Source organism: Blennius ocellaris, assembly GCF_963422515.1.
Source record: "Blennius ocellaris genome assembly, chromosome: 20".
NCBI classification, from domain to species: Eukaryota; Metazoa; Chordata; class Actinopteri; order Blenniiformes; family Blenniidae; genus Blennius; species Blennius ocellaris.
In genome coordinates, this window is record NC_137669.1 from 11608366 (window position 1) to 11622455 (window position 14090).

At 42.3% G+C, this 14090-nt stretch overlaps 1 protein-coding gene across 2 annotated transcripts in view; it reads right to left on the bottom strand.

Moving 5' to 3' along the window:
• Positions 1–14090, bottom strand: part of vps50 (VPS50 subunit of EARP/GARPII complex) — an 87687-nt gene that overhangs the window by 72458 nt on the left and 1139 nt on the right. For both annotated transcript variants that reach the window (XM_080515476.1, XM_080515475.1), the window contains exons 3-4: positions 8138–8260; positions 7214–7285 (exon numbers count right to left, since the gene is read on the bottom strand). In XM_080515476.1, coding sequence (XP_080371602.1) covers positions 7214–7285; positions 8138–8260 — 195 coding nt within the window. The remainder of the gene's footprint in view (positions 1–7213; positions 7286–8137; positions 8261–14090) is intronic.

Here is a 14090-nt window from a genome sequence, read left to right on the forward strand (position 1 = left end):
AGCAGACCGGAGGGAAAAGAAAACACCGATAGTCAGCGGAAATTGAATGAACTGTGGTTTCAACTACTTCGAAGGACCGTACATACAAACAAGGCCACCGAGAACAAAGTCAACTGGGTGCACCTGTACTGATCATATTATTAGTAATCTACAATATTGTGTCGACATACAGTACAGTGTTTGGAAACTGAGCTCAGAGACGATATGGAAGATTTTATCCATTAACATACAGTGTCAATTTGATAGACGTAACAGATGAGGGAACATTGTATTCCTTTAAAACTGAGTAGAGAGCCCATTTCAACGTTGTTAAATTAGATTCTTTGTGTGTTTATGACAATGAGCTTGTCCAATTTGGTCCATTGGTTGGACGTCTTAAAAACGCTAGCCTTAGCTGGTTAAGGTAAATTTAAAAAAAAAAAGAAAAAAAAATAGAAGCAAAACAGACAACATTTGAGAATGACAACTCAAGATGAAATAAAAACATTAAGTCAGACTGAATTAAGTCATTATGATAACCAAGGTTCCTTATTGAGAAGATAAAATGAACCATCTCTCTCCCACTCACAGTGAGTTCTACCTTTTTGTCACCACAGCACAATTAATAACAATACACACCAATACCTTCACACGCCGGGTGGAGTTTGATGGCATTTGTATAAAAAAAAAACCAATACATAAAAATTGAGTGTATTCAAAGCAGTAAGACGGCGTACATATGCAGTGGATGAAACAAGGGGAGGGGATTTTCTACATATGTTACGTATGCATGGCAGACAACGGGCAGGAGGAACAGACAGAGGAGGAACTGTTCATTCCACAGGGGTGAGTGTGTGTGTCTCTTCTTTCAACGTTGAAATGTATGAGAAACAGCATTGTCACATAGGAAAAAAAAAAAAGAAAAAAAATCAGTCATCAGACCAAGTGTGAGAAAAAACAGAGGAGCATTACAGAAAAAAACAAGCCGGAATTCACAATATGAGATCCCCCATCGACTTCCCCAGTCTTCTACAAACCGGCTCAAAATAATGCCATAACGCCACCTATTGGCATCACCACTCATTTTACCATCCAGCGCTTTTCAAACGAGTAAGATTTGAAGTACATAAACCAAAAACATCTGTGACTACCCAAGAATTCGAAGCACGTCTTCACACAACACAAATGGAGGCTGACTGTGTGCGAACGGGGCGACGAAGCAAGAAGAGCGCATGTCATATCGAACAGATGGAATAAATACCGCTCAAGACTTGTGACGGATAATAAACAATGACAGACCCACACATAGCATGAAAACCTGTTCTTGCATATGAAGGAGGGAAATGGGGAAAAAAAAGTGGAATAAGAGGGAAGTCAAGAAAAGGAAAACCTCTGATGTAGACTTGACTACAAGACTGACCAATGTGAGGACTGCTGAGAGAGCAAATACTGTTTTAGAGGTGGGCGGGCCAATTGACCCGAATATAAAAACAAATTGGTTCCACTGGTGATGGGAGGAACCAGGCTACATCGAAGTAACACTTAATTTAGGTTAAATACAAATAAATAGAGGTAAGCTTGTTTGAATCCTAATTTCAGTTAATTAATTTTACACAAAATGTTGCGGTTCTCAGAATAATCATAGTTGTTTGACAACAAAGTATAGCAAGAAAAAGATTGATAAGCATCAATATAATAAGTATTAACCAAGATAAAATAATACAATAGTGCCAATATAGCTAATGGATTAAAACAAAAAGAAGAAAAAAGTCATAGTGAAATCTATTAAACAGTAATAATGCGCTTGATCTGACCGATTTTTTACTGAAGAACAAACAACAACACTGTGTCCACATCGAGCTCAGCAGGATATAAACTACAATCAGCTTGAGGTGGAGGCAGTGATAAGCCTTGGTGTTCAAGTGGAACGGTTTATTTAAAGAAACACTGCACCGTGCTGTGGTGAACAAAATGAAGGTTTTCCTTCAAATGCCAAGTTTCTCTAATGTCTTCATTTGTGAAAGACATTTCTAAAAAGTTGTGCTTTCTTGCCTCTAAGCACACGGTAATAACTGCATCTACACCCCTGCTTTGGAGCCATTCTGTTTGCGTGCGTTGTATCCTGCTATGCTTGTATTCGCACGCACACACACACACACGAGATGCTCTGCGTGCACAGCAGGGCATCACTTCAGTCTCGCTCAGCCTGAAGCCAGGCAATGTTTAGGCAGAAATTGCACAAGAATCACTGACATTAAAAAAATAAAGAAGAGAGCGGAGGGACCGAATTCATTACTGCTGCAGGAAGGAGACTCTTCTCCAGCTTTCAAGTTTCATTAAAAATTTAATGTGTTCATTCATATTACCAACATCGCCTCTGCCGACGCGGGAGCGGAAATTCCTGAAAAGAATATCCCTTTTTGGTAAATGGAGGAGTGTAATTCGCAAGCCAGCTCCAAAAATGTATAAAGGTCAGCCTTTTATGCATCATCGACTATAACAATTCAAGTCTTTTTGGTCGCAGCTCATAAAAAAAACAAGAATCTTAGAATATTACTGCATTTCATAAAATGCTAACAAAAAAAAAATGTAGAAAAGTAAAACTCCTCCAAAGTACCTGGCTTTCAGGTGGTTTGTTCTTTTTTTGGGGGGGGGTTTAAAAGAACAAACTGCATTTCTACGTAAATGCAGCAAAGCATAGAGTCGCTCAACCTGAGGCACTGCTGAGGTGATATGGAAGCCTGGGTTGGTTTGATAGCGGCAGTCAGCTCATCTGTATAATGACTCTGAAGTCTCATCCCCCCCCCCCCGACAATAGACCTTCTCTCTATCAGGTTTCGCTGTGAGGAGTCGGCCAATCAGCCTCCTTCATCAGGCTATTGGGTTTTGCCACCGCCGTTTATCCCATGTGCTGTTTGTATGGACCTTATCGGGTCACGTACAGGGTTTCACCACCTCTTCCAATCAGATTCTGACTTCAATTAGATGGAAATAATCTATTCACATAGGAGTCTTTAGATAATGTGATTTTAATTGGCCGGTTGATTTATTCAGATTTATTCTGCTCATGGCAGTGAGTAGAAAAATGACTTTGATCGCCATTAACGACGATCCAGTTCTTCTCCTCCTTAGCCCAGGTGAGACTCTTGCGAGTCTGGCTCGGGAGTGCTCCGACGCTGTAAATTTAACACTTTTCACGTACGTGTGTGTGTGTGTGTGTGTCTGTGTGTCTGTGTGTCTGTGTGTGTGTGTGTGTGTGTGTGTGTGTGTGTGTGTGTGTGTGTGTGTGTGTGTGTGTGTGTGTGTGTGTGTGTGTGTGTGTGTGTGTGTGTGTGTGTGTGTGTGTGTGTGTGTGTGTGTGTGTGTGTGTGTTGGCTCTTGATGCCCTGGCTCCATCCTCACTCCACTCCTGAAGTTCTTGACAATCTTCTCCAGGCTGGGTTTACCTGTTCCTCCTCCTCCCACACCTCATCCCACTCAATGTTCCATGAATCTGCTTTGACTGAACACTCTGAACAGCAACAAATATCCTATGGGTCTTAACCTCTCTGCGGAGGCTGTCGGCATCATCTGGACGTCTAACAAGTCTTTGTCACGATCGCAGTAGCGTGTTCCTAAGCTGACCGAGATCTACGAGGTGTTGCTGTCTCTGTCTAAAATATATAAAGTTGTTGGTTTTTAATGTTCAAACCTGTATATAGTCAGAGCTATTGTGTTGCTTTAATATTTTTAATCTAGGTGTGTTAATGGTGTTTTTGTTTGTTTGTTTGTTTATCAGATTTGGAAAAAGTCCTCAAAAAAATGCTAAATGCATTTGATTCACATGAATTAAAGCTTTTTTTTTTACATTTCAGTGTTACACTGAGAATTACAGCAAAAACAACATGCCTCTCTGGACCATCTTTCGCATGGGCTAAAGTCTACCAGCATGAAAAAGGCAATTAGCCGCGAGAAGAGCCTCAGCCACTCTTCTGTCAAAGATGCCAATTAAAGCTTGGACGCGGCAGCAGAGCGACCGGGCGGCGGTGCCGCTTCCTTGAAACCACAGGTCCGTTCCATTCGACTGCAGATGATTCGGATGGCGATGCAAGTCAACCCACCCGCTGATAAACACACGCCCGCACACAGCAGGGGTGAGGGATGAACGTAAATAGGGGTACGAGAACATATGGTACGGTACACGTGGAGCATCCCTGTGTGTTTCTCACATTCGTCTCATGAACTCAGGCCCCTGCCAGCACATACGCCTACAGAGAGCCGCTTTACACCTCGACAAATGATGTTAAAGAGAAGACGTGAGGTGACAGTCCATATCGCCATCGACCAGAGGGACGGGCGGCCCGACACTGGGACACTGGAGGCACATTTCTTGACTCTTAAAAAGGCCATGGCTGTGAGGGTGTGTGAGTGTGTATGCAGTCAAATAAATAAAAAAAGAAACGTGAAATGCCACTGCCTCTTCAAGCCATGATCTATTAGCATATCTCCATCTTTATCCAGCATCTCATTTGCAATGGTTAAAAATCACATTGATTTTGGGGCCAAACAAGTCTTTTAACACACCACAGAGAACCAAACCAAAACAGGAATCAATCAAACAGCCTCCCTGTGATTGCAGCAGTGCTGCTTTGCACAAACCAAAACAACACATTTATTCCAACCTCATCTAATCAACGGAAAAGTGGCTGTTTTTGGGGCAGGTTCAGGACGAGTGCAGGGCAGAAGGCAGCGTGTTTAAAACGCCATATACCCACACAGAGATGACCGCGACTGTATTTGTATTTAAAATAACTGTAGATGAAGGAAAGCAATATTCAAAAAATAACAGGTATCGTCACTCATAACCTTAGATGAGACAAGGCAGCGGAAGATAAAATAGAAAGAGTTTGGTGTAAGCACTTTCAAAGTCAACATTCTACAAAACAGACGGACGATATTACAAACAAGTTGGGAGATTCTCATATGGAGACGGGGCTACAGGTTTGCATTGATAAGCTCGCTGAGAAAGTAAGCTGCACATTTTCTGTCTGATAGCACACTGGACCAATTACTCTGGCTATTCCCACACGGTGCCTGTAGGCCGACAGCCAAAAAGGAGGGGGGGGGGGGGACAGAAGTTGTGAGTGTGGGTCTGTGTACTCTGTGGCTGTACTAACACGCAGGTCTTCCCATGCCACAGGGCAAAAAAAAGTCTGGAGCATCGTTTCAACTGCAAAAAACAAAACAAAAAAACTTTCCAGATAAGGACTTATGGGGGGGAAGTAAAGGAAAAATGTGTAATAGACTGGCAGAAAAATACAGAATTTCAAAGCTTTGAAATTTTTCTGCGATTTCTTTTTCCCCTCCATGTATCATTTTAAACTGGAAGTCTACAATGTGAACCTGTATGGAGAGCTTTAGAGCATTTTTCATTCAATGTTTAGGATAAGCAAGTAAAACAGTGAGTGAAGTCAGCAGAGGTTTCCAAGGACTATAAACCCCCCCCAAAAAAAGGAGAGAGAGAATTACCGGTATGATTTGGCGAGACTTTCAGATTTGTTTTAAACTTGTGTTAACAATTGTTACATTTTGTCTTTATAATCATAATAAACCAAAACAGTCAAAACATCTCCCAACCAAAGACCCCCCCGGCCTGTTTATTTCTCTCGGAGACCCCACTTGTTTTGACTTTTGAAAAAAGGAATTTGTGACTGATGTCAAACCAAACAACCAAAGGGGTCGAGATCAATTCCAGCTTATGTGAAATCTTTCATCCAGACCATGTTGTCTTCATCAGATACTTGGTTCATCGGCCAATATAAAGTAATCACATCACCTTTCCTCCTTTTTCACACGCGAAATCGTAGTCAATATAATTACATTTCTTTTTCTTAAGAATGTCCACAAAAAAAGACATTCAGAAACAAACACCAGTCATCTTCTCATCCAATCCAGCCCACCGTGTCACTGTGTGTCTCCAAAATAATGGCAATTCATCAAGTGATTATAATGTAAAATATATGCGAGCATAAATATTTACCCCATTTAAAATGACTCATATAATTCAAGAAATGTCCAGCGGTGTTAGTATTACAGTGTGAAGTGATTGAAACACCTTCGTCTGGGACTTTCCGTCTCTGGTTCATTGGTATTCATTCCTCCTGCTATTAAAGACAAAACACCACTCATAGAAACGCACAGAACAGATCAATCATAGGTATATGTCAGAGATGGCTATAAAAAGACTTTCAACTCACTGAACAACTAATGGAGTTTTGTCAAATTTGTCATTGAGAAATGGAAGAATTTTGTTAGTTGATTAAATCTGCCAGCTGGTTGTCTTTACGGAGACATGAAAGAAGGAGGAGAGTCTCGAGGACTTAATAGCTGGAATATGTTCAAAAACATGTGAACGTCTCCTGGGTCAGTTGGAAGAAGATTCTTTGGTGTTTACAGGGACAAACGTTTGAGCTTTTTCCGCCATCACACTGGACGCTATATTTGATGAACAAAAAACACTGTACACCTCTTCTCCATCATGAAGCATGGCGGAGGCAGCATCATGCTTTGTGAATGTTTCTCAGCAGCAGGCCACGGAAGGCTTGTAAAGGTAAAGGGGAACATAAAAGCAGAAAGATATTGCCAAATCCCGGAGGGTAACGTGACGGTCTGCAAGAGAACGACACGTTGGGGAAAATATTTATTTAATAAAAAGACAATGAGCCCAGGCACAGAGCAGAATCTACACCGGGATGGTTCTGCAAGCAGCGACGGCTGCAACGCGAGGCGTCTCCTTTTGGAGCAACTTGTGTTTTGCGTTTCATCCATCACGTCCCTGCAACTGGAGGACGATGAACTGAGTCGCAAGTAATTGAAATTACTTTGTAAGAATCTTTCATTTAATATTAAAAAAGGTTTTCTTACCAATTCAAATTATAAAGCCAAACTATATTCATCATGATTCCATGCGTTATTCCATGGTGGTACATAATAGAAATATTGTATTTCTATGGCAACAAGTATAACCAAAACCAAATCCGGATTAAAAAAAATAGCATGAATGACAAACAAGACTGCTAATAAATAAACAAGACAATTTTTTATTAATTTTTTTAAACTACAAAAATAATGTCTAGAATGATAAAGACAGAAACAAATTTTAAGTCCTGACGACAGGATCCTACGACAGCAGTGTGTTTACACAGTAAGCCTGCATTCATGCGTCTCATGAGTGACAGGACGGGAAAATACTTACCGCTGCTTGTTGTCTTTTGAGCTTATCTCTGTACTCCTCCAGCTCCTGCAGATTCAGCTCAGGTGGGAGTTTCTGTAATCACACGCACAGAAATTTAATGACAGTGCCTCCTCCTACACAGTTGATGAAATCCAGAACTTCTGCATCTCAGCACAACGTCGCAGACCAATTTTACTTGTGTGTAGCTGCATGCTGCTTCCATAACAAATCTGACGTTCGAGAATATAAGTCATTTATGACTGTGTGCCAAATCTAGAAATCATTCTCTTCTGAGCAAATTTTTCAAAAGTATATCACCATTAATTAGAACTTTATTAATATAAAGAGCTACGACTGGCCTGACTGTGCACATGCTCTTTCCCCCTCCTAAGAACAAAGAAATCTTTCCTCAATAAATACACTTTCCCAGATCATACGTCAGATTAGTAGAGTATGTTATTAAGTAAACAGTAAACAAACTCTTACGTGGGAAAGAAGATATTACAAACCCACGGCACAGAGGATGATAGGTAATTACTTTCCCCTTGACTGAGAGTCTCATTTCAGATGGTGTAGCAATACCAAGATAAATCTAATGAGATTTCACACCCTTCTTCTGTTGAGCGGATGCAATCCATCAATCCAGTCGTCAATGGGATGAATACGGTTCAGCGGAAGCGCAGGAGGCATCAAGTCAGGTGAGAAAAAGCTTCATTTGTACAAGTCAGGGAGGGTTCAAAAGGCAATAAACCATATTTATTCATATTAGCGATGCAATATTGCCGTTATCAAAGTTACTGAGATGTGGCGAGTTTTGATGGGATTATCATTTAAAGGAGCGACTGGGCGTGGCAAGTCGGGAGTGAGTCCCTTATCGTTTTGCAAGTGAGTGGCGCTCAATTCAGTCGGTCGCACAAGCGGTGAAACTCGGGCACAGTGTCTGACCTCCAGTTCGTGCTGCACCATGTCGAAGGAGTCGTTTGAGAAGTAGACCTCCTCAATGCCGTCAATGATTTCCTGCTCCGCCTGGGGGTCGATGGGCTGCTCCCTCAGCTCCCGCAACTCCTCCTGACGGGGCCAGCGAAGACGGACAGCGACAGAAAGAAAGAAAAAAAAGAAAAAAAAAAAAAGACGATTAAAACGTGTCCTTTGACGCAAGTACTGGAAAGTCCCAGACACAGTGGGCCATTGAGAGAAATGAGGTCAAACTAGAGATTCACATCACATCCAAACACAAGCAAAAATCTAAAAATATAATCATTGAGAGAATCATAGAGAAATAAAATTGGCAAAGGTCCCGCAGGAAATCCCAATAAAAGGAAAAGAGATGGGGGATAGATAAACAACAGTTGTGGCGGGGGGGGGGAGGACAAAAGTAGAGTATGAAGGACAAATTGAGAGCAGGCCAGGAAAATAAAAAATGCGGACCAAGGCACAAGGTAAGGAAGAGAGGTGTGGGTGTAGGCTGGGGAAACAAGAGCAAGGAAACGCTCGCCACTGAGTTTGGGAGAAGATTGCAGCTTGTTTCGTTGGGCAGCTGTCAGGGGGGGGATGGCAGGCAGCCATGAGAGGAAAGAGATGATGATGTGAATGAACAAAAATAAAAAGGGGGGAGGGGGGGGGGGGGTATTTCTCTTCTGAGAATCTCTGTGCAACATCAGAGCATCATTGATTAACATGCTGTGCATCCGTCGAGGCTTATTGCTGCAGTGAGTCTTTTAGTTGAAGGGTTTTAAGCCCACACTCCCTCATGTCTGCCTTAATGAGCTGAGCTCGAATCACATGTCAATACAATAGTGTGTGTGTGGGGAGGGGGTGGGGGGGGGGGGGGGGGGGTGTACTTTTGCATCATGTGGGGAAAAGTTGTGAAAGAAGTAAGTGAAAGTATTAAAGAAATTTGAGACTACTGCCCTATCGTTTGTTTGTTTGTTTTATTTAAACATCTTGTAGGTACAGAGATGTTTTGACTTCTAAATATTCCAACAGGTCACCCTGGGTCAGAGTAAAAACACTAAACATTTCAAGCTTTAATGCTGACTCAACCTTTCAGCCTGCGTGTACATTGAGGCATCAGCACATTAAAACATACCGGCACTCAAAATAGGGCATGAGCTTAAGAAGGAAGTAACCAGGGGGGAGATGAGGAATGATGGGATAAATGGAGTCTTGAAGGCTCCATATGCATTCACGCTGCATGAAATAAACACCCGTCACCAGATAGCAGACACTGATTAAGGAAACCTTGTTACACACCTGCCTAACCACAAATATTCTCCCGGCTACCATCAGAGAGGGGCGAGCATCAAGGCAATGAAGTGTGCCATCCAAGTAACTAAATCTGCTACTATAGTAGCATATATATATATTGCTGAGTGACGTTTACACAAGGCTATGCTGCTGTGAGTGACTACTACGTTGACACAGTAAAATATAGCTCCATCTAATTCAATTGCATACGCACAATCTCCTTAATGCCACATGTAATGACTGGACAAGGCAATTGGGAAAGCTGAAATGAAGCATTAAAATGTGCTTATTGCAAGCGCTTGCGCCCACAAGCCAGAGGTTTTCAGGCAAGTGTGCATATTGCCGTGTTGGAGTCAGGTAAAGGAGTAAGGAGAAGGAGATGGAGGAGATGGAGGAGCAGCAGCAGCAGCAGCAGCACCCCCACCCCAGGGGAAATGTGTGGGAGGGCGCGTGAGATTGAAAAGGAGGGCTGGAGGTAGGAGATCACGCTCCACTATCAAAAAGGTGGGTGGGAAATCAGCTCAAATGAGAGAGAAAGTGAAAAAAAAAAAGGAAAAGAAGAGAGGAAGAGGAGGGGAGGGGGTGCGCTGGATGACTCATTGGTAGGGAAAGTTACAGCAAAAAGAGAAAGACGGAAGAGTGAGCATCACAACACCCCAATGGTGTGTGTCCTGCGAAGCTCTGCCGGCACAATTCATTTCCACTCTGAGGCTGCGTTTCTCCACCCCGCTTCTCCACAGACTCCCCACTCGCCATGGCGCGAAAAACTCCAAACATCTTAAAGTGAATGACTCTTTGCGGGGCCACCGCGGGTTAAATAATTCCCTGCCGTCCCCACCGCTATGCTGGCTCAAAACAACCCCCTCCCTCCCTTCCCCTGTGCCCTGTGTGGAGAAAAAAAAATAAAAATACAAGGCGCTGTGAGGCTTTCATCAAATTTCACTTTGAGGGACGAGGGACAAAAACAAACCACCCGTCACCCTCTCCGGCTCTGCAGTTTCATGAAACCTCGTTGTGGAAATTAGAAATTAGAAATCTATTTGCATCCCGAAATCTATTTGCATCCCGAAGAGCGGGACGTTTAACGAGCTTTATCAAAGAATCAAAGAGGATATCCGTCTGGAGTGCTGACTGAGTGTGGAAACTGAAGCGCGGGACGTGGACGGCAGTCTCGGTGAAACAAAGAGGGAATAAACAATGGGCGGTTCATGGAAAATCCTGTGAGAAAGAGAGGAGACAAGAGCAGAGCCAATCATTTCCACTATGGATTCATTCATTAGATGAACAAATCAAAACCTCCTTGTTGTAATCAGCACTGACTATGAATGCAGGTCTAATTGGGTGTATACTCTCGCCTGCTGTTAAACAAGGGGTTTAACACGGTTGTCTTTTGGGACATGAGGATACAATCATGCCTAGCAGCACAATCAAGCCCGAAACACTGTTGACAGCTGCTGGTTTAGCGCACGAGAATGTTGCGTTCTATTCAATCTTTCAATCCAGCGCACGAGTAGTACTCCCGTGTCTGTGATCCCATGCAAATGGTTTATCGTATGGCTGCAGAGCCAGGCCTTTTGAACATATTGTCGCACAATAGCTGCCCTGATTGGGTTCTTTAGCCACGATCCGAGACCCATCAACGTGAGCCCACTCGCAATGTCTGTTTTGAACCCGTGACAGGGGATTAAATTGCCCTCAGAAATTATACACTGCACATTGGAGGTGTCCAGATAATTATGTCAGAGCTGTAATTTATGAGAATCCCACAGTGTTATGAAGGTGATGTACTCTGCTTCGGCAAACTGAGGTATTTCTGTGAGCGTGTCTGAAACGCCATGAGCAAATTAAGGGTGACTCCTGCTGGTGGGAAATAGTTACTGCAAACAAGCGGCCCACGGCGAGAAGTTGAATGAAGCTTGTGAAACATGGATGGAACAAAGTTGCATAAATGTGTCGGTTATTTTGATACTAACAATGATGATTATAAGAGAAATGTAAAAATCAATGACCATCAGGTTTCTCAAACACTAAAGTCCTAAAATCAGTAGAGTTTTTTCCCCCCTATTTATGTATTTTCTTTATAAAAATGGTGAAACAGTACTCAGAGATTGTGATGACAGTGTTTAGTTAAATGTTTTGTCAGACAGTTTGAAGCCAGACAAAATCCACGCCACAGTGTTTTTGTTTATGTCGCCGCCGCTCGTTCGTCAATCACTATCAAACCCTCATCGCGTCGCGTTGCGACGTGACGGCATCATTTGTCAATTATTAGTCCACGAGCATCGCCCACTTCGTTAGTGAGCCAGATGTTGCCGACAGCTCCTGGAGGATGATGAATGTGTGAATCACGGCTACAATAGTCGGAAACGCAGCCATGCTTTCAATCAGTAAGTATCTGAATCATAATAACACAGGGCAGCCAAGCACCTTGGTCTCACTCTCCTGCACAGAGCGGCGATGTTAATCATGCCGTCTGCAGCGGCCGTAATGACACGCCGAGAGGATTATTCAACTTTAATCAACCAGAAGGACTGCGGGTTTACAGAAGCAGGCCCGCGTGAGGACCTGTTTGATTCTCGTGTAAGCCGAGAGGCCCCAACGCCAAAGTAAATGGAGGCAAAGCGTAACATCATCAAACAATGATGGCCTGTGTTTTCGTTGCACACACAATAGGCAGGTGTTTGCAGTACATGCAGCAGAGTGGATTTATGCGGTAATGCACACAAAACATCCAGGCGAACTCAGTGGTGGTCACTTTGTTCTAATCCATCTGATGACGACGCTGCGTCCCGACACGGCAGGTGTGACAAGAACCGAAGTCCCTCTTGGAACTTTTCAGGGCCTTACACCGAGAAAAAAAAAGTGTCAGATAACAGCATATCCAGTTTGACCACTTCTCTCGATACTGATCCTGAAGGCAGGAGGAAGAAACCCACCCCCCCCTGAAAATAAACACACTCGTCACCAGACACTCCCATCTGCTCTCATTCAAGATCTAATTACACCTGGAGAATAAATAACAGCTTATCTTATCTGAGACCGATCTCTGTCGCTGCATGTTTTTCAGCCGTCACCAGTGCACTGTCTGAAAATCACTGCAGTGACGTGATAAAAAATATCCTCAAACTATTAAAAGAATAATTCAGAACATTATTATGCGCCATGAGCAGAGGCCTTGGTTTGACAAAGAAATCAAATCTGTTAAGAGCTTTTCAAAAGAGACAGCCTGTGTTTATGAGCTCTCATAACTCTCATGGATGAACGGAACAACAAAAATATATATATTTCTCTTTCAGCTCTATCGTTAGCAATTATCCATGATACCACAGCAAAGCATGCCAAGAGAACGAAACTGGAGCCGAGTAAGACACTAAATCCCAGGTGATTACCACAAATATCACAGAGAAAATAAAATCTTTTTTAATTAAAAGTTTGTTTGAAAATGCAAGTTATTCCAAAAAGGGATGGTTAAGTCTTCACCATCTCTGGAACTACAGAAATTGAGCAGTTGTTTGTTTTCAAACTGTCAATTTTCAAGTATTCAATTATATTTAGGGTTCTTTCTTGCAGATTACATATCATACTGCAGGACATCAGTACTCAAAATTGTATATGATGTATCCATAGGATTGTAGAACTTATTACAGAACAGCAGTATATGAACACCAAACATATGTGTGGTGTTCAATGATGCATATGTAATGCATCATTGTTGCCATAGTAACAATGATGAGATAAGCTCTTTCCACTGTTAGCCTTTAGTTGATAGTTGATGAACATTCATTATTAATGTGATTAGTGGAACTCAAGAAGTACGTTGCATCATTTTAAATTCTGGGATGTAACTGATATTCAGTGTGAGTACACGAGACATGTCGACGTTCTTATTTTGTTGTTTTCCATTCTATCTTTTAAACTTAATTCCATGTGGTCTTGTATGTGTTTATCAACTTGAAGAATATTTAAATTCACAGTGCTACTTATAATATTCAGGCCAGATTGAGGTGCGTACCAAAACAACATAATGTCAAACGGAATCGCCGAGTGTTAAGAGAGGCAGAAATGAAATGTCGAGTTCAATCAACCTGACTGATATCAGCTCCCACCGGAAATAAATGGAGTTGGTCACCTTCCAAATGGTACTCCGCTACTTTAGTAGAAGGTCATCACTGCGACGCAAAGTCACAGCAAAGCGAAGAACCAGCAGCGCATTGAGGTGTAAGTAAGTGACAATACATTATATGGAGCCAATCTGCGGTTTTGCTCTGCCCACTCTTGACAAATTCCATTTGTACAAGTGAATAATGACAAATGCTTCCTGTGACAAAGGATGACTAATTACATTTTCAAAGGCAGTCATGCCGAAACATTAGGAGACAATTCAAGCAGACCACGCTTCACACAGTTCTGTGAAGATTGATGTATCCATCCATTCAAGTAAATGAAATGATTTCCTTCTATCTCTGTGCATTAGACCATAAAAAAACAGTATGACAGTAGGTGTCATTTAATCAAAACCATTAATGTCCACATAACGCTGTGCATAGCGGAGGACGCCCAGAGGCAAACATCATTAACAAAGTTTGGTTCACGTCTGACTCATCCAGCCTGCTGCATCAGTACCATTAACACCACCTCTCTAGGGTTTGTG